This window comes from Pelodiscus sinensis, chromosome 2 (assembly GCF_052426305.1).
Source record: "Pelodiscus sinensis isolate ZL-2025 chromosome 2, ASM5242630v1, whole genome shotgun sequence".
Lineage (NCBI taxonomy): Eukaryota > Metazoa > Chordata > Testudines > Trionychidae > Pelodiscus > Pelodiscus sinensis.
Genome location: NC_143053.1, coordinates 4,071,665 through 4,093,170, shown reverse-complemented (window position 1 = coordinate 4,093,170; position 21,506 = coordinate 4,071,665). Strand labels below are relative to the sequence as shown.

General features: G+C 61.4%; 1 protein-coding gene across 2 annotated transcripts in view; it reads left to right on the top strand.

Moving 5' to 3' along the window:
- Positions 1–19,684, top strand: part of LOC102461099 (1-phosphatidylinositol 4,5-bisphosphate phosphodiesterase gamma-1-like) — an 88,041-nt gene extending 68,357 nt beyond the window's left edge. Inside the window, exons 23-33 of one of the 2 annotated variants that reach the window (XM_075919990.2) lie at positions 1,576–1,756; positions 4,233–4,299; positions 7,442–7,605; positions 7,922–8,018; positions 8,521–8,745; positions 9,790–9,938; positions 10,479–10,593; positions 11,426–11,587; positions 11,937–12,025; positions 12,917–13,101; positions 15,763–19,684. In XM_075919990.2, coding sequence (XP_075776105.2) covers positions 1,576–1,756; positions 4,233–4,299; positions 7,442–7,605; positions 7,922–8,018; positions 8,521–8,745; positions 9,790–9,938; positions 10,479–10,593; positions 11,426–11,587; positions 11,937–12,025; positions 12,917–13,101; positions 15,763–15,814 — 1,486 coding nt within the window. In that variant the 3' untranslated portion in view covers positions 15,815–19,684. The remainder of the gene's footprint in view (positions 1–1,575; positions 1,757–4,232; positions 4,300–7,441; positions 7,606–7,921; positions 8,019–8,520; positions 8,746–9,789; positions 9,939–10,478; positions 10,594–11,425; positions 11,588–11,936; positions 12,026–12,916; positions 13,102–15,762) is intronic. The other variant, XM_075919991.2, reaches the window with a different exon arrangement.
- The last annotated feature ends 1,822 nt before the right edge of the window (positions 19,685–21,506 follow it).

Sequence of the window (21,506 nt, the reverse complement as noted above, 5' to 3'; positions counted from 1 at the left end):
AGCTGCGAGCTGTCTACACTGGCCCTTGAATTTCCGGAAAAGCGACAATACTCTACTGTACAAAATCAGCCGCTATTCCGGAAAAACTATTCTGCTCCCGCTCGGGCATAAGTCCTTATTCCGGAACACTGTTCCGGAAAAGGGCCAGTGTAGACAGCCCAGTAGTCTTTTCCGGAAAAAAGCCCCGATTGCGAAAATGGCGATCGGGGCTCTTTTCCAGAAAATCGCATCTACATTCGCCACAGACGCTTTTCCGGAAAAAGGGCTTTTCCAGAAAAGCAGCCTGCCAATGTAGACGCTCCTTTTCCGGAAAAACTGAAAACGGAATAGTATTCCATTTTAAGCAATCCCGGAAATGCATGCCAGTGTAGACACAGCCTAACAGAAGATCATTACACTGGCTACTTTTTTGTTTTGGCTCCCACTCGCCAGCCACGTGTTGATCCCCACATAAACCCAAACTGCACCGCGGGGTGCAAACAAACTGGCCATGGGCAGCAGACCAAGTTATTAATAATTATTTTTAAACCGTTACCTTTTCTCTCTGCTGCCATGTCTCCTCCCCTTATTCCATCATCTCCCCTGGTGCCTGCTGCCCCCCAAGTCCTCACCCTCCTGTGTTGTCCTGACTCCTGCCCTACTCACTGCCCTCAGCCCTCCTGCGACCTGCCCCCCTCCACCAGCCCTTCTCTCCCCCCTGTGCCCACTCCTCCGGTAGCCCCACTCTGATCATGTGAGCTACCCCTCTTCTAACACCTCCCTCTGTACACCTGCCCTGCCTCTCTCCTCTGGTGCTGGTCCCTCCCCTGCAGGTGTCTGCCCTTCTGCTTCACCCCAGAATCCCCTGGCACCTGCACCTTCCCTTAGCCCTGCACCCTCCAGGTGCCTCCCCCTTCCCTTACTGCCCCGATGGCTAAAATGCCCATTGGAGCTTTCTTGTGCAAGAGACCGTCCACACTGGCACGGATGCTTTGGCGCAAAAGCACATGCCAGTATAGACGCTCTCTTGTGCAAATACTTTCAATGGAAAAACTTTTCCGTTAAAAGATTTTGCGCAAAATCCTGCCAGTCTAGATGCAGCCTAGGGTCTAGGCCGTCTTCTGCTCTTCAGTCTGGCTGCAGAAGAAGGCTTTGGCTGCCGATATGGCTTCAGGCCTTTCCTCATGGTTATGGAAAAACCATATTGCTACAGGGTAGCCCTGAGATCCTGTGCTCCCATTAAATCCCTGCCCTTCTCCAGCCTCTCTCCAGCCCCTCCTGACGGCTCGTTACGGCTCAGGGCCTTGGGTAGTCAGGCACATGGCTGAACTGAGGGAAGTGATATGCCCAGGACACGCCTGTGGGACCCGCAACGGATCCCAGGAATCCTGCCTCACTTCCCTGTTCTCTTGGGAGGACTGTAGGTGCCTGCCAGTTCCCAGGGAACCAAACCCACCAGTGGTTCTCCGTGCCCTGAGCCAAGCCCCTGGCGTCCTGCAGAGCATCACCTCGGCATTGGCATCACAGGTCGTGCATTGCCCCGGGCGCGGTGCTGAGGCCTGTTCTAATGGCTCCTTTTCTGTCTCCATGGGCCAGCTGTTGCCCTGCCGTTGCCTGCAGTGCTTCCCTCCCTAGAACCCCCGAGTCAGTCGGCTGCCTTGTTCCTGTCACCTCTTCTAGGTGGCGGGGAGACTACGGGGGCAAGAAGCAGCTGTGGTTCCCAGCCAACTACGTGGAGGAGATCATGAACACGCTGGTGCAGGAGCAGGACGAGGCTGTGAGTTTCAAACCCATCCCCTCGGCTCCCTTCCCCACCTTCCGCCACAGTCTGGAGAGACCTGTCAGCTGGGCTGAACACCCCGGGGGTTAACCGGAGCCGGGAGAGCAAGTCAAACCAACAGGCTCCAAGCCTGACCAGGTTGCCCGCTTCTCCAGCAGCCACGTGACCACCCTCACCTTTAGTGTCGGGCGGGGCCCGAGGAAACTACAGCTCCCAGCATGCAGTGCTCCATCCCAGCAGCCTTCTTTCCTTTGGAAGTTCAGCTCACTACTCCAGACCTAGGGGCTGGAATGAAGGGTGCCGGGGTGCGCCCCTGGCCTGACGGGCTTGTCTTACAGTTTGGTCCAATGGCTCTCAGCACCCCTCACCCTACTATAGAGACAGTGCCCATTGGCTGGGAGCTGTGACCAATGGGAGCTGCAGGGGCGGTGCCTGAGTGTGTGAGGACAGCGTGGAGAGCCTGTCTGCCATCCAGACCTGGCAACCACTTCCTGAGAGCCGCAGAAAGTGCTGCCAGGACCCCCACGGACCCTCTGTCCCAGCCTGGTGTCCTCTCCCACACCCAGACCCTGCACCCCACCCCAACCCTCTGCCACAGCCTGGATCCCCTTCCTGCACCTCAGACCCTCATCCTCAGCCCCACCCCAGAATCTGCACCCCCAGCCAAAGCCCTTAGCCCCTGTGAACCCCAGTCCCCTGCCCCAGCCTGGAGCCCCTTCCTGTACCCCAAGCCCCTCATCCCAGGCTCCACCCCAGAGGGCTCTACCCGCAGCTAGAGCCCTCACCCCCAACACCGCAGCACCCTGCCCCAACCTGGAGCACTCTCCTGCACCCTGGCTCCACCCAGAGCCCACATCCTCACTTCAAACCCCTGTCCCAGCCCAGTGAAATGAGTGAGGGTGGGGGGGGAGAGTGACGGAGGGAGGGAGGGACAAGAAGGGGCAAGGCGGGGTAGGGCAGGGTGTTCAGTCTGGTGCCATTAGAAGATTGGCCACTCTCCCTCCCGCTCCGGCGGGGTTTAAAACCCGGTTGATAAATGGAAGAAGTGTGACGCCTGCCTTTGCCTCACGCAAACCAGCCTCAGGCTTTGCTCAGACTTTGCAGAAACGCCCACCTTAGCCAGGGCTCGATCCTGGAAAACCTCCGTCCGGAAACTTTGGAGCAACTAGACGAGACAGTTTGATTGACAACTCTCCTGGGTCTGTAATTCCAGTGACTGCTGCTTCCCATCCCCTCGGCTCAGTGCTATTGGCACTGGGAAAGGTTCCGAAAAGGGCAACAAAAATGAGGAGGGGTTTGGAACGGGTCCCAGATGAACAGAGATTAAAAAGACTGGAACTTTTCATTTTAGCAAAGAGGAGACGAAGGAGGGAGAATGACAGAGGTCCATCAAATCATGACTGGCGTGGAGAAAGTGAATAAGGAAAAGTCATTTACTCATTCCAAGAACACAAGAACTAGGGGTCACCAAATGAAATGAATAGGTAGCAGGTTTTAAACAAACAAAAGGAAGTTTTTCTTCACTCAGCGCACAGTCAACCTGTGGAACTCCTCGCCAGAGGATGCTGTGAAGACCAGGACTTTAACAGGGTTCAAGAAAGAGCTAGATAAATTCCTGGGGGTTAGGTCCAGCAATGGTTATTAGCCAGGACGGGTAGGAATGGTGTCCCTAGCGTCTGTCGGAGGCTGGGAATGAGTGACAGGAGAGGGATCCCTTGATGATTCCATTCTGTTCACTCCCTCTGGGGCACCTGGCACTGGCCTCTGTGGGCAGGCAGGACACGGGGCTGGACGGACCCCATCTGGCCGTTCTTATGCTACAAATACAAGAGGAGGGAGGCCGAGATTCGAGCCATCCTGTCCATAGGCCAGTTCTGGGTGGCCACCGCAGCCCTGCGCTTTGAGGATCCCTGCGGCAGCCGCCTGAACTGTCCTGTGGACGGGCCTGGTGTGGGGCAGCAGCAGGGGTCGCCCCCCTCTGGCATTCACCAGGGCAGCGAGCAGAGCGGCCCGGCAGCCTGCTCCGCCCCGCCTCACTGGCCTCGCCTGGCCCAGACTCAGTTTCTCCGCGGGAGCAAGAAGCCGAGCGCCCCGGCCCCAGGGTGCTCTGCTTCCCAGCGCCGCAGAGAAGCGAGATCCAGCGTCCGGGGGGGGCGGGGGGCACAGCGGAGCAGGCTGCTGGCCAACTCCGGCTCCCACCACCATGGTGAGTGCGCGGGGGGACCCTTGCTGCCACCCTGCCCCATACCCCCAGTAACCCCCTGGTCGGGGGAGGGTGGAGCAGCCATGGGGCTGGGCAGGGGTGGGGCAGGGCATGCGATGGGGGCCTGCGGGGAAGCTTGCCCCAGGCCCTGTGCTCCCCTCAGGACGGCCCTGGCTGAAGGCAGAAAGGAGTTGTCTGTCCGTCCGTCCGTCTGTCTGTCTGTCTGTCTGTGGTAACTCCCCTTTCTCTGCCTTCCTTCCTTTCTTCCAGTCCGCAGAAAACAGCCCCCTGGGCAACTTCCTGAAAGGGTTCATCGACGTCCCGTCCTGCCATGTAGGTGAGTGTCTGTATCTGCCGCCGGGAGTCGGGCTCTGGCACGTGCCATGGGGGGCGCGTGTAACGGAGACAGACGTCTCCGCTGAGCGGGGCTGCCAGGAGGAAAGTTCGGAGTCTTCCTTGCGCGTGGGCGCTGCCCCTGCCTGGAGCACCTGGCTGGGTGAGTCCGGAGCCTGCCCGTTTGGAGGCAGCGTGGCCTAGTGCATAGAGCACCAGACTGGGTTCTATTCCGGGCTCTGGGCCTGGGCCAGGCAGTTCACCTGCTCTGTACCTCAGTTTCCCCATCTGTACACTGGGGATACTGACCTCCCTTGTAAAAAGCACAGAGGCCTGTTGGGGGGATATTCAATAGGAGCTGGGTATTAGCATGACAGGAGGGCTGCTGGGTCCATGCCCGATTCCTCCCTTGGGGCGCTATGTGTAGGGGGCAGTGGGTGCCCTGTGAACGGGGCTGGAGCACTGTGTGACCCAAAGGGAGGCCGCCCCACAGAGCAGGCTCAGCTGTCCCTGCCTCTCCAGAGCTTTCCAGCTGGCATCTCTGGCCAGGCCGGCGGTGAGTTCAGAACCGCCGGGAAAGCCCCCAGGCTCCAGTGCGGCTGGCGGAGGCCGGCCCAGCCCTCAGCACTGGGCCCACCAAGCCCTGGCCCTGCCATAGGCCCGCACATGAGCATCAGTCTCCCGGCCCCTCTTGCTCCCAGAAAGCTGAGGGGCCCCACGTAAAACGGGAATTAGCGGGAAGAGAGAGGGGGAGGCGGAAAGTCAGGGCTGAGCGCCGCCAGGCCGGGGGGAGCTGAGTCCACCCCACTGGCAGATTTTCTCACCTGCCTTTGCTACAGCTGAACAGCCTGAGCTGCTGGCTCAGCGCCTCCCCCGGCAGCTGCATCGCACCTCACCCAGCACCTCACCCTCATTGCACCTCATTGCTGCATCCTGCCCACAGCAGCTGCATTGCTGCATCACACCTCCCTTCCCGGCAGCTGCATTGCTGCATCACACCTCCCTTCCCTGTAGCTACATCACTGCATCGCACCTCGCTTCCCGGTAGCTGCATCGCTGCATCGCATCTCCCTTCCCGGTAGCTACATCGCTGCATCGCACCTCCCTTCCTTGTAGCTGCATCGCACCTCCCTTCCCTGTAGCTACATCGCTGCATCGCACCTCCCTTCCCGGTAGCTGCATCGCTGCATCGCACCTCCCTTCCCTGTAGCTGCATCGCTGCATCGCACCTCCCTTCCCGGTAGCTACATCGCTGCATCGCACCTCCCTTCCCGGTAGCTGCATTGCTGCATCACACCTCCCTTCCCGGTAGCTGCATCGCTGCATCGCACCTCCCTTCCCGGTAGCTACATCGCTGCATCACACCTCCCTTCCCGGTAGCTACATCGCTGCATCACACCTCCCTTCCCGGTAGCTGCATTGCTGCATCACACCTCCCTTCCCGGTAGCTGCATCGCTGCATCGCACCTCCCTTCCCGGTAGCTACATCGCTGCATCACACCTCCCTTCCCGGTAGCTGCATTGCTGCATCACACCTCCCTTCCCGGTAGCTGCATCGCTGCATCGCACCTCCCTTCCCGGTAGCTACATCGCTGCATCACACCTCCCTTCCCGGTAGCTGCATTGCTGCATCACACCTCCCTTCCCGGTAGCTGCATTGCTGCATCGCACCTCCCTTCCTGGTTGCTACATCGCTGCATCGCACCTCCCTTCCCTGTAGCTACATCGCTGCATCGCACCTCCCTTCCCGGTAGCTGCATCGCTGCATCGCACCTCCCTTCCTTGTAGCTGCATCATTGCATCACACCTCCCTTCCCAGTAGCTGCATCGCTGCATCACACCTCCCTTCCCTGTAGCTACATCGCTGCATCGCACCTCCCTTCCCGGTAGCTGCATTGCTGCATCGCACCTCCCTTCCTTGTAGCTGCATCATTGCATCACACCTCCCTTCCCAGTAGCTGCATCGCTGCATCACACCTCCCTTCCCTGTAGCTACATCACTGCATCGCACCTCCCTTCCCGGTAGCTGCATCGCTGCATCGCACCTCCCTTCCCGGTAGCTGCATTGCTGCATCACACCTCCCTTCCCGGTAGCTGCATTGCTGCATCGCACCTCCCTTCCTGGTTGCTACATCGCTGCATCGCACCTCCCTTCCCTGTAGCTACATCGCTGCATCGCACCTCCCTTCCCGGTAGCTGCATCGCTGCATCGCACCTCCCTTCCTTGTAGCTGCATCATTGCATCACACCTCCCTTCCCGGTAGCTGCATCGCTGCATCGCACCTCCCTTCCCTGTAGCTACATCGCTGCATCGCACCTCCCTTCCCGGTAGCTACATCACTGCATCGCACCTCCCTTCCCGGTAGCTGCATCGCTGCATCGCACCTCCCTTCCTTGTAGCTGCATCATTGCATCACACCTCCCTTCCCGGTAGCTGCATTGCTGCATCACACCTCCCTTCCCGGTAGCTACATCACTGCATCACACCTCCCTTCCCTGTAGCTACATCACTGCATCACACCTCCCTTCCCTGTAGCTACATCACTGCATCACACCTCCCTTCCCTGTAGCTACATCACTGCATCGCACCTCCCTTCCCAGTAGCTGCATCGTGCGCCCCCCCAGCATATGCAACACTGCATTGCGCCTCCCCTGGCAGCTGCATCGCAGTATTGTGCCTTCCTCAGTAGCTGCCACCTCTGCATTGTGCTTCCCTGGGCAGCTGCCATCACTGCCTCCCTCTCCTAAGTGCTAACTATGGGCAAGGTGCCCCTGAGCTGTGGCCCTCCAGGGAGAACTGTCAGAGCTGTAGGGCACAGACCTGGGGGGCTGAGCGCCCTCGGCCCCAGGGAACTCAGGACCTCCTGCGTGCAGAGCTCCCTGGGTCCCTCTTGTCTTGACGCGGATCACAGGCAAATCCCCCGCCTGCCCCGACCACTGGCCCAGGGCCCAGGTAGCGCAGGGGGGCAGAGGGGCAGGTTTCCCACCAGGTCCTGACGCGCTGCCGGAGGTGAGGCTGCATCAGAGGAAGGAGTCGACCCCTCACCCCCACTCCCCGTGCGCAGCAGGCTGGAGAGCAGGGCCCCGCCGGGGTCCCTGTCCGTTGGGAACCTCTCCAAGTAAAGCCCCCTCTGATGTCCTTGTAGTTATCTCCAAAGACGGGAGGAGCTCCAAACCATTTGTCTTCACCATCCATTCCCAGCAGATGTCCCACCCGGCCCAGTCGCTGGACGTGGCTGCCGACACACAGGAGGAGCTTAACGACTGGGTGGCCAAGATCCGGGAGGCCACGCAGAACGCAGACGCCAGGGTGAGTGGCCGGCGCCGGGCGCGGCGCGTGTCAGTGGCGCTCGCCGTCACCGTGAGAGTGACACGCAGGTGGGGGTGGGGCTCACGTTGGGGGGGCCATGCCCAGGAAGGCAGAGCGCTGCCCACTCCCTGCAGGGGCGGGGCTTGCAGGGGCACTAGCGCTAAGGGGTGATGCCCGGACTTGGCCCATTTAGGGCTCAGCGGCTCCCCTGAAATGGCCCTGCCGGGGGTGAGGAGGGATGCCCGGCCTGCCAGCCCGTTTGCACAGGGGGGTCGGTGCACGGCGGCGAGCTCAGCGCCTGCCTTTCCTTGCGCAGATGCAAGAGGGGAAGATCATGGAGCGGAGGAAGAAGATCGCCCTGGAGCTCTCCGAGCTGGTCGTCTACTGCCGCCCGGTGCCGTTCGATGAAGAGAGTGAGGGCCCAGCCGCAGCTGACCCCCTGGGCCCTGCGAGGGGTCTGGCCAGCGGGGTGGGAACCAAACAGACCCTGGGAAATCCTCCCCCGCCCCATCCAGGCCCTGCCTCAGCTCCAGCCGTCCCAGCCAGCTCTGGTGCCCACCGGAGCTGCCCAGCCCCTCCAGCAGCCACCCCCTTCCCTTTCCAGCAGCCACCCCCTTCCCTTTCCAGCAGCCGCCCCTCACCCCTCCAGCAGCCGCCCCTCACCCCTCCAGCAGCCGCCCCTCACTCCTCCAGCAGTCGTCCCTCTCTGCTCCGGGGTCAGAGCAGCCCAGCTCCATAGGTGGGTGGGCCGTGGGTTCCAGTTCGGGCAGAGGAAGTTCACAGTGGGGGCTGCCAGCATAGAGAGCTCCCATCCTCGGTAGGCCTCGCTCATGTGCTGGGCTCCAGAGCAGCCTGATGCCTCTCGAGCCGGGGCCTCCAGTGACCACCCACCGACCTTGCCTGTTGTCCTTGCAGAGATCGGCACGGACAAGGCCTGCTACCGGGACATGTCCTCCTTCCCCGAGACCAAGGCTGAGAAGTACGCCAACCGCAGCAAGGGCAAGAAGTTCCTGCAGTACAACCGGCGCCAGCTCAGCCGCGTCTACCCCAAGGGCCAGCGCCTGGACTCCTCCAACTACGACCCGCTGCCCATGTGGATCTGCGGCAGCCAGCTGGTGGCCCTCAACTTCCAGACCCCCGGTAACTCTCCCCCTGGAGCCGTGGGCAGGGGGCCCTTCAGACACAGAACATGGGGGGCTTTGCCCAGCCACACTTTGCACGTCCCGAGCAACAGGGCCCCTCTGCCCCAGGGAAGAGAGTCCCACGGCTTCATCTCATGACCAAGAGCCAGCCTGATGCAATTGCCAGCAGCTCCGAATGCCTCCACCCCATGCAGAGCACAGCGCCCCCTGTGCAGAGCTCCCGGTGGGGCAGAGGCGGGGGCTTAGCTCCCCCAGCCAATGGAACTGCCATGGGCAGAGCCTCCTGCACAGCCATGTGCCTCCACACTGTGCAGAGACCTCGTGGGTGCCTCCCTGCTGCCTCCGGCCCAGGGGCAGAGCTACAGCCCCCACCCACTTAGCATCCAGGCCCGCCCACCCCCATCTCAGCTCTGCCCGCCCAGCACTCCTGCCGAGGTCTGGGGTCGGGGCACAGGCTTTGTCCCGCTCTGTCCTGCCAGTGTGCTTTAGTCGTGAAGCCTGGTCGGGGATTTGTCCCGCTCCTGCCCGGCGCATGTGCTGGACAGCAGCATTGGTGCACGGGCCTTGTAAGCCCCCGACCCCGCTCCCTGGCACGAGTGCGGGATAGGAATGTCTCTCTCTGCATGCTGAATGGGGTTTGCCCCTTTGAACGTTCCGTTGTCTCTCTCTGCGTGCTGATTGGTGTTTGCCCCTTTGAACGTTCCGTTGTCTCTCTCTGCGTGCTGATTGGTGTTTGCCCCTTTGAACGTTCCGTTGTCTCTCTCTGCGTGCTGATTGGTGTTTGCCCCTTTGAACGTTCCGTTGTCTCTCTCTGCGTGCTGATTGGTGTTTGCCCCTTTGAACGTTCCGTTGTCTCTCTCTGCGTGCTGAATGGGGTTTGCCCCTTTGAACGTTCCGTTGTCTCTCTCTGCGTGCTGATTGGTGTTTGCCCCTTTGAACGTTCCGTTGCCTCTCTCTGCGTGCTGATTGGTGTTTGCCCCTTTGAACGTTCCACTGTCTCTCTCTACGTCCTGATTGGTGTCTGCCCTTGGGCTTCTTTCAGATAAACCAATGCAGCTGAACCAGGCGCTGTTCATGCTGGGAGGCCGCAGTGGCTACGTCCTGCAGCCAGACATTATGCGGGACGACTTGTTTGACCCCTTTGACAAGAGCAGCCTGAAGATTGTGGAACCCATCACAGTGCAGCTCCAGGCAAGTGAAAGACCAGCCTCGGATTCGGGGGAGTCCTGGGACCAGTCAGCTCAGCCCCGTCAATCACTCAATATCTGCCTCTTTCATAGATTAATACCGTGGGCCAAACCCTCGTCCCAATCACACCCATAGAACCCCTCTGCAGCCAGAACCCCTCTGGAGGGCAGAGACGACACAGGCGATAAATGAGAAATGCACATTTCACTGTGCAGCGACCTCTCCCACCTTCACAGGCGGGGATCTCAGAGCCTGCTCCAGAAGCATGGGAGGCCCCTAGCTCTTGAGCATGAAAAGACTCTCCACTGGGTGTTAGCAGTATAGAGCCTATGACACACAGCTAGAAGTTCCGATTCCATCCCAAGCCGCCCCATCGCACCAGAGCCCTGCCCTCTGCTCACTCCTCTCTGTGTCCTCCCTGTATGGCCAGTAAAAAGTGACGGGGCCTGTCCCTGCTATTCCGGTGCTGCTGGCCTGTGTCTGCAGCAGTTCTAACACTGTGGTCTGCTTGTCTCTTCCTGACACCTCTGCCTCCTCGCCCAGATCGTAGGGGCCCGGCATCTCCCCAAGAATGGCAGGAGCATCGTGTGCCCCTTCGTGGAGGTGGAGGTCTGCGGCTCGGAGTTTGACAGCAGCAAGAACAAGACGGACGTTGTAGGTGAGGAGCGGGTGGGAAGAGGCATTGCAGAGAACCGGCCCCTTTCAGCTACGGGAGCAGAATGCTCCTGACGGGCTCACCCCCATCTGGCCCAGGCAGAAATTCAGCCAGCTCCCTGCATGGCTGGGCTGTGTTAATGGCAGGGTGAATACAAGTGGCCCAACTTTGCTCTATCACAGAAAGCCATGAGCTCCTGTACACAGACCCTCCCTTGGCAGCCTCAGTACAGGAGGCAGCAGGACCAGAACTCCCGGCCTGCTGCTCTCGGGGAATTGGAGTCCTCTGTGTTGGGGCAGGGAGGGGCAGTTTCCCTCTGTGGGGGCTGGGTGCACCCCGGACATGCCATGTATCGATTGCCCTGGTAAGGGGCGGGGAATCCTCGGGGCTGTGGATCCTCAGAGCTAGAAAGTGTGTCGGTAAAAGGAGCCGGGGCGGCTTCAGCGCACCTGCCCTAGAACGGCTCCCTGTGGGCGGGGGTGGCTGGATCCACAGGGATCCTAGAACAGGGGCTGGTAGTAACCTCGGGCTCCCCTGGAGCGGCCAGTAGGGGCCCCGACTGGCTCTTGGGCAGGTCCCCGCGCTCCGGCAGGCCACGGCGGCGTATCCATCCAGACTCAGGCATCCAAACATGGGCCTGACGCCTGCCACGGGGGAGCAGGGTGGGGCCATATAGACACAGGCTGCTGAGCAGCTCCCCAGCAGGGGCCAGCGACGTGAGTCACGCAGTCCCTGGACAGCCAGCTGCCTCGCCTGGGCAGACCCAGCGCTCCCCCTTGTTCCCTGCCCAGAGGCTGGTGTTTCTTGCGCACTGACCCCTCCCCTGCTTCCCCAGCTGATAACGGCCTGAACCCCACGTGGCTTCTCAAGCAGTTCGTCTTCGACATCAACAACCCTGAGTTTGCCTTCCTGCGCTTCGTGGTGTATGAGGAGGACATGTTCAGCGACCCCAACTTCCTGGCCCAGGCCACCTTCCCCGTCAAGGGCCTCAAGACAGGTACAGGCTGCCTGCTGCCGGCCCCTCCTCGCGCCAGGCTGGAAACCAGCCTTCGGAGAGCCCCAGAGAAGGGCGAATTCCTCGCCCGCAGACCCCGCAGGCGTCTCCCTGGTCAGCAGGCAGTGCCCGCCCCTCCCCGCTCCATCCTCACCGGCAACCCCCGGTGCCCCAAACCCGCCCGCCGCCTCCGTCCCACACGCGTGTGCCGCTGGGGGACGGCAGACGGGACAATGGGGGAGCGCGCCTGCAAGGGTTTGCAGAGCAGCGCGAGAACGCCTGCATGCACGCGGCCTGGCTGCAGGGAAGGAGCCAGGCTAACCAGTCTGTTAACACTCCACTGCTGCTGCAGGCTACAGGTCCGTGCCCCTGAAGAACAGCTACACGGAGGACCTGGAGCTCTCCTCCCTGCTCATCCACATCGAAATCGTCAACGCCAAGGTGAGTGGCCTTGGCAAGAGGGGCCCTGCTAGGAGGGCTGTAAGCAGGGACCCTCCCCTGCGGACAGGCCTTGGGAGCTCAGGACAGCGCGGGGGCACCCGAGCGGCCCGCACCAGCTGACTGAAAGGGAAGCTGGAACAGCCAGGGCAAGGACAGCCTATAGCCTTCAGCAGGGAAGCCTCATATTTCCTGCAGCGGGGGCGGCCCATGGAGACTACAAGTCCCAGCATGCAGTGCAGCCTCAGGCGCCGCTCCCACAGGTGCTCTGCATGCTGGGATCTGTAGTCTTCAGAGGCTGCACCGCTGTCAGGCTGAGACTGCACCCTTGCAGTTGTGTGTTCGGTGTGCACTGCACATGACTACCATTCTAGGTGCACAGAGATGGGGGAGTGCTGTGCTGGAGGAAGGAGGGCACAAGAGACATAACAGGCAGGCAGGAGAAATGGGCACGGGGGCGTCATTTGAGCTTCCCGCCTCAGGTGCCAAAATGTTGTGGGCCGACCCTGCTCTGCGGTCTTGGATAAGCCCGTTCCCCCCACCTCAGTTCCCCCACCTGTGAAATGGGGAGAATGGTTCACATGCTGGCCGGGCTCACAGGGAGGCCCGTGAGGATTCATTAAAGCATTAGGTTAATTGACCACATGTCACCAAATGATGGGGCGGTTTGGGCCACAGATCCTGTTTGAAACGATACTGAGACTGGCCAGCTCCTGGCACGTGTGATCGAAAGAGATTCGGAAGCCAGCTGCCTAGCACTGGAGGGCATGTGGACTTTGGCCTAGGGCTACCCAGAGGCATAGGCTCTCTGCCTCCAGAGAGTGTTTCTCAAGGCGGGGCAGGCTGGTCGTTCAGCCCCCATCATGCCCCGCCCTGGGGGTCTCCTTGTTGCAGGAAGAAGACGACGAGAACCTGTATTCCTCCATCCAGCAGCTGCGGGACCGAGCCAGCGAGCTCTCCAACCAGGTATCCAGCTTCGAGCACAGCAACAACTGTGACCTGCGCTACCAGCAGCGGCTGGACGAGCTGCGGGCGGCCCAGGAGCGGCTGATGGAGCTGACCGAAGTGCGCAACAGGAAGTGAGTCTTGCCTGCATGTGCCTGAGGATAAACCCATCCACCCGCCAGCTGCCTCCACCTGAAAAACACAGGCTGCTAACGGGGAGCGCCCTTTGCTTTAGTAGGGCCTTTAGCCCAGTGTTTCTTCAACTGGTGTGCCGTGGAGAACAACAAAATTCAAAATGGCTGCCCTTAAAGAGGCAGGCGAGCTTTTTTTCCCTTCGATAACTTCCCCCAACCCTTTTTTGCCTCAATCCTTTTTTCCCTTCAGTAACTTCCCTCCCTGCCTACCCTTTTCCCCCGAATTTTTTTTTTCTCGACCAAAAATCCTTGGTGTTCCTCAGTCTTAAAAAGTTTAAGAAACGCTGCTTTAGCCACTCTCAAGGCCAGCCACTAGAGACAACGTGATCTCGCCTGTGCACCCTCCCTCAGCTAAGACAAGCACAGCTGTGCTGTCACGAGATCTGTCATTGGAGAGCAGCTAAAAAGAGTGTCAGACATCAGCTGTCTGCTCCCCGTAGGCCGTGCCAGTCTAGCGCCTCCCTGTGGGCCGTGCCAGTCTAGCCGCCTCCCCGTGGGCCATGCCAGTCTAGCCACCTCCCCATGGGCTGTGGCAGTCTAGCCGCCTCTCCGTGGGCCATGCCAGTCTAGCCGACTCCCCATAGGCCGTGGCAATCTAGCCACCTCCCGAGGGCCATGCCAGTCTAGCCGCCTCCCCATGGGCTGTGGCAGTCTAGCCGCCTCTCCGTGGGCTGTGCCAGTCTAGCCGCCTCCCCGTGGGCCATGCCAGTCTAGCCACCTCCCCATGGGCTGTGGCAGTCTATCCGCCTCTCCGTGGGCCGTGCCAATCTAGCTGCCTCCCCTTGGGCCATGCCAGTCTAGCAGCCTCCCTGTGGGCCGTGCCAGTCTAGCCGCCTCTCCGTGGGCTGTGACAGTCTAGCCGCCTCCCTGTGGGCCATGCCAGTCTAGCCACCTCCCCATGGGCTGTGGCAGTCTATCCGCCTCTCCGTGGGCCGTGCCAATCTAGCCGCCTCCCCGTGGGCCATGCCAGTCTAGCAGCCTCCCCATGGGCCGTTCCAGTCTAGCCACATCCCGAGGGCCGTGGCATTCTAGCCGCCTCCCCGTGGGCCGTGGCAGTCTAGCAGCCTCCCCATGGGCCGTGCCAGTCTAGCCGCCTCCCCGTGGGCCGTGGCAGTCTAGCCACCTCCCCTGGGCCATGGCAGTCTAGCCGCCTCCCCGTGGGCCGTGGCAGTCTAGCCGCCTCCCCGTGGGCCGTGGCAGTCTAGCCGCCTCCCCGTAGGCCATGGCAGTCTAGCACCTCCCCGTGGGCCGTAGCAGTCTAGAGCCTCCCCGTGGGCCATGCCAGTCTAGCCACCTCCCCGTGGGCCGTGCCAGTCTAGCCGCCTCCCCGTGGGCCGTGGCAGTCTAGCCACCTCCCCTGGGCCATGGCAGTCTAGCCACCTCCCCGTGGGCCATGGCAGTCTAGCCACCTCCCCTGGGCCATGGCAGTCTAGCCGCCTCCCCGTGGGCCGTGGCAGTCTAGCCGCCTCCCCGTGGGCCGTGGCAGTCTAGCCGCCTCCCCGTGGGCCATGGCAGTCTAGCCGCCTCCCCATGGGCCGTGGCAGTCTAGCCGCCTCCCCGTGGGCCGTGGCAGTCTAGCCGCCTCCCCGTAGGCCATGGCAGTCTAGCACCTCCCCGTGGGCCGTAGCAGTCTAGCGCCTCCCCGTGGGCCATGCCAGTCTAGCCACCTCCCCGTGGGCCATGGCAGTCTAGCGCCTCCCTGTGGGCCATGCCAGTCTAGCCACCTCCCCATGGGCCATGGCAGTCTAGCCGCCTCCCCGTGGGCCGTGGCAGTCTAGCCGCCTCCCCGTGGGCCGTGGCAGTCTAGCCGCCTCCCCGTAGGCCATGGCAGTCTAGCACCTCCCCGTGGGCCGTAGCAGTCTAGCGCCTCCCCGTGGGCCATGCCAGTCTAGCCACCTCCCCGTGGGCCGTGCCAGTCTAGCCGCCTCCCTGTGGGCCGTGGCAGTCTAGCCGCCTCCCCGTAGGCCATGGCAGTCTAGCACCTCCCCGTGGGCCGTAGCAGTCTAGCGCCTCCCCGTGGGCTATGCCAGTCTAGCCACCTCCCCGTGGGCCATGGCAGTCTAGCGCCTCCCCGTGGGCCATGCCAGTCTAGCCACCTCCCCGTAGGCCATGGCAGTCTAGCACCTCCCCGTGGGCCATGCCAGTCTAGCCACCTCCCCGTGGGCCATGGCAGTCTAGCACCTCCCGTGGGCCATGGCAGTCTAGCGCCTCTCCGTGGGCCGTAGCAGTCTAGCGCCTCCCCGTGGGCCGTAGCAGTCTAGCCACCTCCCTGTGGGCCGTAGCAGTCTAGCGCCTCCCCGTGGGCCGTAGCAGTCTAGCCACCTCCCTGTGGGCCGTAGCAGTCTAGCGCCTCCCCGTGGGCCGTAGCAGTCTAGCGCCTCCCCGTGGGCCGTAGCAGTCTAGCACCTCCCGTGGGCCATGGCAGTCTAGCAGCCTCCCCGTGGGCCGTGGCAGTCTAACGCCTCCCCGTGGGCCGTGGCAGTCTAGCCGCCTCCCCGTGGGCCGTGGCAGTCTAGCGCCTCCCCGTGGGCCGTGGCAGTCTAGCAGCCTCCCCGTGGGCCGTGGGAGTCCAAAGCCGTGTTCCACATTCTTTTCCCCCAGGCTGATGGAGAAGAAGAAGCGAGATCGACAGATGGCCACCAAGCGCAACTGAGCCTGCTGCGGGGTCTCCAGCTGGCACCCCGTACTGGCGAGCCCGGAGAGTCCTGCCCACAGGAGATCTGGCCACTGACACCAGCCATCCCCCGACGGCCCAGTTTCCCATCTGGCTCGCTGCCTTTGCCCTGCCCCAGCCACCTGCCCTGCAGGAGAGACACTGGAGGCCGGCCCCGCGGCACTTGCAGGCCCCGCAGAGCGCTGGAGGTGGCTCCCAGAGCTGTGTCCGCCCTTCCCTGTTGTAATCACCAAGCTTCTCAGTGCTCTAGAAACGGCGCCCCGGGCCAGGGCCTCTCCAGAGGCCTTGAGCAGCCCCCCGGGGGCAGAGGCTCCCACCGGCTGCTTTATCCCCATTCACTCCCGTCAGTTTCAACGTGTGTTTCAAACAGTGTTCGCCACCGGGGGAGGGAGCTGCAGGTTCAAACCCTTCGGAGCTCCTGTGTTTGTGGTGGGGTCCGGAGAGGACACGTCTCTGCCTTACGAAACCACCGCACGCTCAGGGGCCCGGGCCGTCCCCGGAGTCAGGGGGGACGGCAGAGCAGATGGAGGGGCATGGGCCGAGCTGTGCGTGGTCCGGGGGCTGCAGGTGATCACGGAGGGGCATTAGCCAAACTGTGAGCGGAGACCCTCGGCCAGACAGCAGGAGGGCAGGTTTCCACGGAGGTTGAAGGAAACCCTGCCCCTATTTATTTATTTATTGGGTGGCTGGCACTCGATCCCCTCCTCCGTGGTCCTTCAGGATTGGGGTGACGCTTGCTGATGGCTCTCACTGAACTGCAAGGCCCTGGGGGGCTGCTGGGAGTGACCCCCCAGCTCCTGCCAGGCACTGAAAGAAACAGCTCCCTGCAAGCATCCCCAGGGCTGCCAAAGGCAAGTCCCAGTTGGACAGACACGCTTCGTGGGGAGCCTCAGGATGAATGGCCAAAAGCTGGAGCCACGCGGGTGAGGGGGGCTTCCCAGCATGTGCCCAAGCCCCCTTGATGTTCTCGTCGTGGCCGCCAGACGGGCTTGGCGCCTGCGCGTTACTGCCCGTCCCCTCGAGCAGAATGAGGCGGGGAACAGGGCGGAGGACTCAGTGGACACAGCTGGGGCTTTCCATCTCCTCCAGGCAAGACAGCTCCACAACCCCCGCAGGCAGGGGAGCCAGCATCGTCCTCCTCACCGGACCAATGAAGAAACCGAGGCACAGAGAAGGGAAGACTCAGCTGTCCAGCAGGTCGTGCGGCCTCCCTTAGGGTTAGGGGTTGGTGAGGCCCCAGAAAGGCCTGTCGGCAGGTGCAGTCTCGCGTGCACAACGGCTTGGGTTAGGCCCCCAGACAGGAGCCCGGCTCACTCTGCGCCTCTCCTGAGTCCATGCCCAGCACACACACGGGATTTCCACTGGCTGCCTGAGCCAGCGCGGCAGTTCCCAGGCCGGCCAGCTGCACAGAGATGAGTTACGCCCAGGGACTGTGCAGGGGGGTGTAGAATCTGCAGAGGGTCCTGTTCCCAGCCTCGGTATCAGAGCATCAGTGTCCTGTGAAAAACCAGCTGCTCCTGCCAGAGAGAGGCCCGGGCAGAGCCCCACCCAGCTGCCTTTCAGAGAGGTAAAACCAAGGACCTGAGCGCACCGGTCACTACGTGTCCTTGTTGTGATTATAAATCCCAGCTAGAGTGCCAGAAATAGAGTTGACCCAACACCAGTCTCCTGCCTCGCAGGGCTCACAGTCCAAAGTCAGGTGACAGACCATAAACAGGACCCCGTCCCTGGAGGGTGCAGGCAAAGGGAGCTCGGCCTATGATTGTGGGGAGGTTGTGGAGGGCACGTGGCGCAGGATGGGAGAAAGAAGGAAACAGGTGGGCAGAGACAGGAGAAGGGAAGGCCTTAAATTCCAGCTCAGGTAACTACGTTCTGCTAAGCTAACATGCCCGTGCAGTTAGTCAGAGTTTATCTTTGCTCTTCTTTAAACACTCTTGTGTGGTGTTGCTGTATGCTGTTAAACAGCTACCACATCCCACCCCAGAGCGGGCTGCATTTCAGGGAGGCATCTCTAGAGCACTTTGGGATCCTTCAGGATGAAATGTGCTATATTATTACTGTTCTTATTTGTACTTGTATGATGATAGCCAATACCAGGGCTGCACTGCACTAGGAGCGGCATAAACATAAATATGGGCAGTCTGTGCCTCTAAGAACTTACTAAAGAGACAGAGAAGGCCGAAGGTGGGAGGGGACACTGAGGCACAAAGCGGCAAAGTGACTTGCCCAAGGTCACACAGAAGGTCCATGGCGGAGCGGGACTTAGATGCCAGTTTGCTGAGTCCAGCCCACGCTGCCACACGCTACAGAAGGGAGCCGAGAAGGACCAACCCCCGGCTGAGATCCCTGTGCTGCTACAGATCCCTGCCATTCCAGCCTGCCTGAATCCCGGCTCTTTAAAAGCTGTGCCTTGGATTGCAGAGCAGTGGTGGGGACAGTGAAACCACTTCCAAGGAATCCCAGCCAGAGCTTTCCTCCCTGACAGAGCCCCAGTGGCAGGGGTGGGCAAGAATTTTTAAAGGGGGGTCACTTCGTACATTTCTGAATTGGCCCTGAGCTGCCCCGGAAGGGGCGGGGCCTCGGGCAGCAGGGGCGGGGCCTCAGGCAGCAGGGGCGGGGCCTCGGGCAGCAGGGGCGAGGCCAAAAGACTTCTCATGCTTCCCTGCCCACAGATCCGGATCAGCATGGCGGAGGGAGCGTGTGAAGTCTTGTCCCCCGGCGCCCAGAGCGAATCGCCAGCTGTTTTAAAGGAGCTGGCGGTTCCCTCTAGGCACAGCAGCGGCAGGAGACTTCACACGTTTCCCCTGCCCCCAGGCCAATTGGGGGCTGGGGAGCACACTAAGTCCCTCATCCCCCGCCCCCGCCCTGCCAGGGGCGTGCGGCACCAGAGGGAACCACCGGCTGTTTTTAAAAAGCTGGCGGTTCCCTCCAGCCGCCGCGCACCCCTGGCGGAGGAAGAGGCTTCGTGCGCACTCCCCATCCCTCGGTCTTGTTTGGCCTGGGGGTGGGGGAGTGGCAAGGCAGCCGTAGGCCACACCCACCAGCTCGGCAGGCCGGATGCAGCCCGCAGAGGCTGTCTTGCCCGTCCCTGCCCAATGGGATGAATAAAGGGAGAGCAGGAAGCCATCGTGGATTCATGGCTGGGGTATGAGCGGTTGTCCAGCCTCTTGACTCCAAGAGTGCACATCTCCTGGGCCATCTGTAGTGCTGGGGTGGGCCAACCAGTAGAAGCAGGGCCCCGTGGGATGTGGGGAGAAACCTGCGTCCCACCTGAGCACCGCAGCCGCCCATGGCAAACAATCCAAGTAGGGAACTTCTGACCGTGCCCAAAAGGGTCCGCAAAGGGCTCCTGTGTGCCCCCGACTCTGGGATTGTGCATGTAACATCATGAGGTGTGGGGGGAGGGTGCCGGAGGAGTCTCCGTGGGCCGAGCAGCCCTGGTGTAAGCACTGAAGCCAATGGAGTTGTGTTCACCTACACCAGCATTGAATCTGCCTTGGTATTTGCTGTGCCCCATGTGGCCAAGGGGGAAAGCTGGAGGCTGTTGCAGCTGCACTGGTTCGAAGCCCTGGTTCCCCATCCCTGTTCTATAGGAGGTCCCCGTTGTACACCAGCCCCAGAAAGTGGCAGGAGACGCTGGCCTCGGGGCAGGCACTGGCATTTCCAGGAGTGGTTAGTAAAAGAAGCACAAGGGAGCCGGAAGAAAGGGCTTGCAGCAGCTTCCAGCAGGCACGGCGGCAGGATGTCTCGTACGTCTCGTGCAGGGGGAGAGGGCGTCTGCGGGGGATCCAGTGTCCTACAGGGAGAGCCGTGAAATCTTTGTATGAAAATAAATCTATTTAGCCAATATTTATACACACAAGCGCAGGTCGTGTTTTCTGTTGGTCCCGGCACCCCCGAGGCCTCTGTCCGCTAGCTCATCACTCAGGATTCAAAGCAGGACATCACCCACCCTTTCCCTCCTCTGTAAGGAAAAGGGGCAGCTGCCGGAGCTCGCGCATGCCAGGGCTCCAGGTTCATCCCAGGCCGGCAGACTGAAAGGTTCCTCGGCCCCTCTGGGGCTTTAATTAGCAAGCTGCTTAGGCTCCTCTTCCAAGTCGATAATGAGCAAGCCCCAGGGCCAAGCCCCGGAGAAGTGGAACAGGAGAGGAACAGAGGTGAAGGAGAGAGGAAAGGGCTGCAGTGAGAAAGATTCACCCGTCTGGCTCCATCCCCTGCTCTCACCGCTCGGAACTTACATCGTCCATGGGTGACCCAGCCCACTTGTCTAAGACCCTCCAGGAAACACTGGTCAGCTCCACTCAGCCAGCCCCTGGCCTGGCCTGGCATAAGCTCAGGCTGCTGATGTGACACTGCAAACCTGGGGTGGGCGGATTCTGTTTGCAGGGCCATGCTGGCGGGTTGCGCGTTTGTTTCATAAGCCGCTGCAGGGCTGCCACTGAAGGAACCAGTGGCATGGGCAAGGGGCTGGCTGAATGCACACACCTGGGGCCAGCCCTGAGCAGCGAGCAGTGCTGGGGGGCAAAGAGGGCAATTGCCTGGGGCCCAGGTGAATTAAAAGGGCCTGGGGGCCCTGGCCTCTGCCACCAGCAGCACAGCAGAGCTAAGGCAGGCTTCCTGCCCACCCTTGCTCCATGCTGCTTCTGGAAGGGGCTGGAACTGCGCCTGCAGCCACAGGGGTCTCTGCACACTGCCATGGCTCTGAGCACTGACACCACCGCTCCCATTGGCTGGGAACTGCAGCCATTGGGAGCGGCAGGGGTGATGCCAGTGGGCAGCGGCATGCAAGACCACTCTGCCCCCCCCCCCCCACCACCACCACCTGGGAGCCACTGCCAGAAGGATGGTTGCTGGTTGCTTTCAGGAGCTGCTTGAAGTAAGCATAGACCCCCTAATCTCCTCCTGCATCCACTCCCACACTCAAACTGCCTCCCAGATACTGCATCCTATGCCCCCTCCTGCACCCCAACCCTCTACCCCAGTTTGGTGAAAGTGAGGGTGGAGGAGAACGAGCAACAGAGGGAGAGAGGGTGAAGTGGGGGGACAGGCCTCAGAGAAGGGGTGAGACAGGGACTGCAAAAGCACAGCCAGCAGCTTGCCAGGCACCAGCCAGCTCAGATGTAGCACTGCCCGAATGTCAGGCGGATTGTGTCTGTGCGAGTACGGCTTGTGCATGAGTGGTGGCCCATTGGCTGTCCTGCCCTGGGGTCTAGAATTGCTGTCAGCAGGCCTGTGGGCTAGGGACGAGTGAGTGAATGTGAGCGAGGACAGACATGCCAAAGAGAAGCTGAGAGTGAAAGAAGGAGGAAAGAGGGAGAAACAACTGGTGCCGGAGGCAGAGGGAAAAGAAAAGACAATATGAGAGCAAGGAGCAGAACTCTTCATCCCCCCACCCAGTCCAGCTGCCCTACACCCCCGGAAGCTAACCCCTCCCTCCACCAGGACAAGTGTCCCAGCTGGGAATCCCCCAGGCAGGGAAGCGCCACGCACAACCTATTCCCTTTGCAGCGGGACAGCCACCAGGCCTGGGGAAGGTGTGCACCTGCCACTCAGGTGCAGGAATCCTCTTGTGGCACCTGGATGCTGGGGAATGGCTGGAGTGTGGGCCCCCAGGCTGCATGGCCCTGGAGCATGGGCCAGGCATGGAGGGGTGCTCCCACCTAGTCCCTCC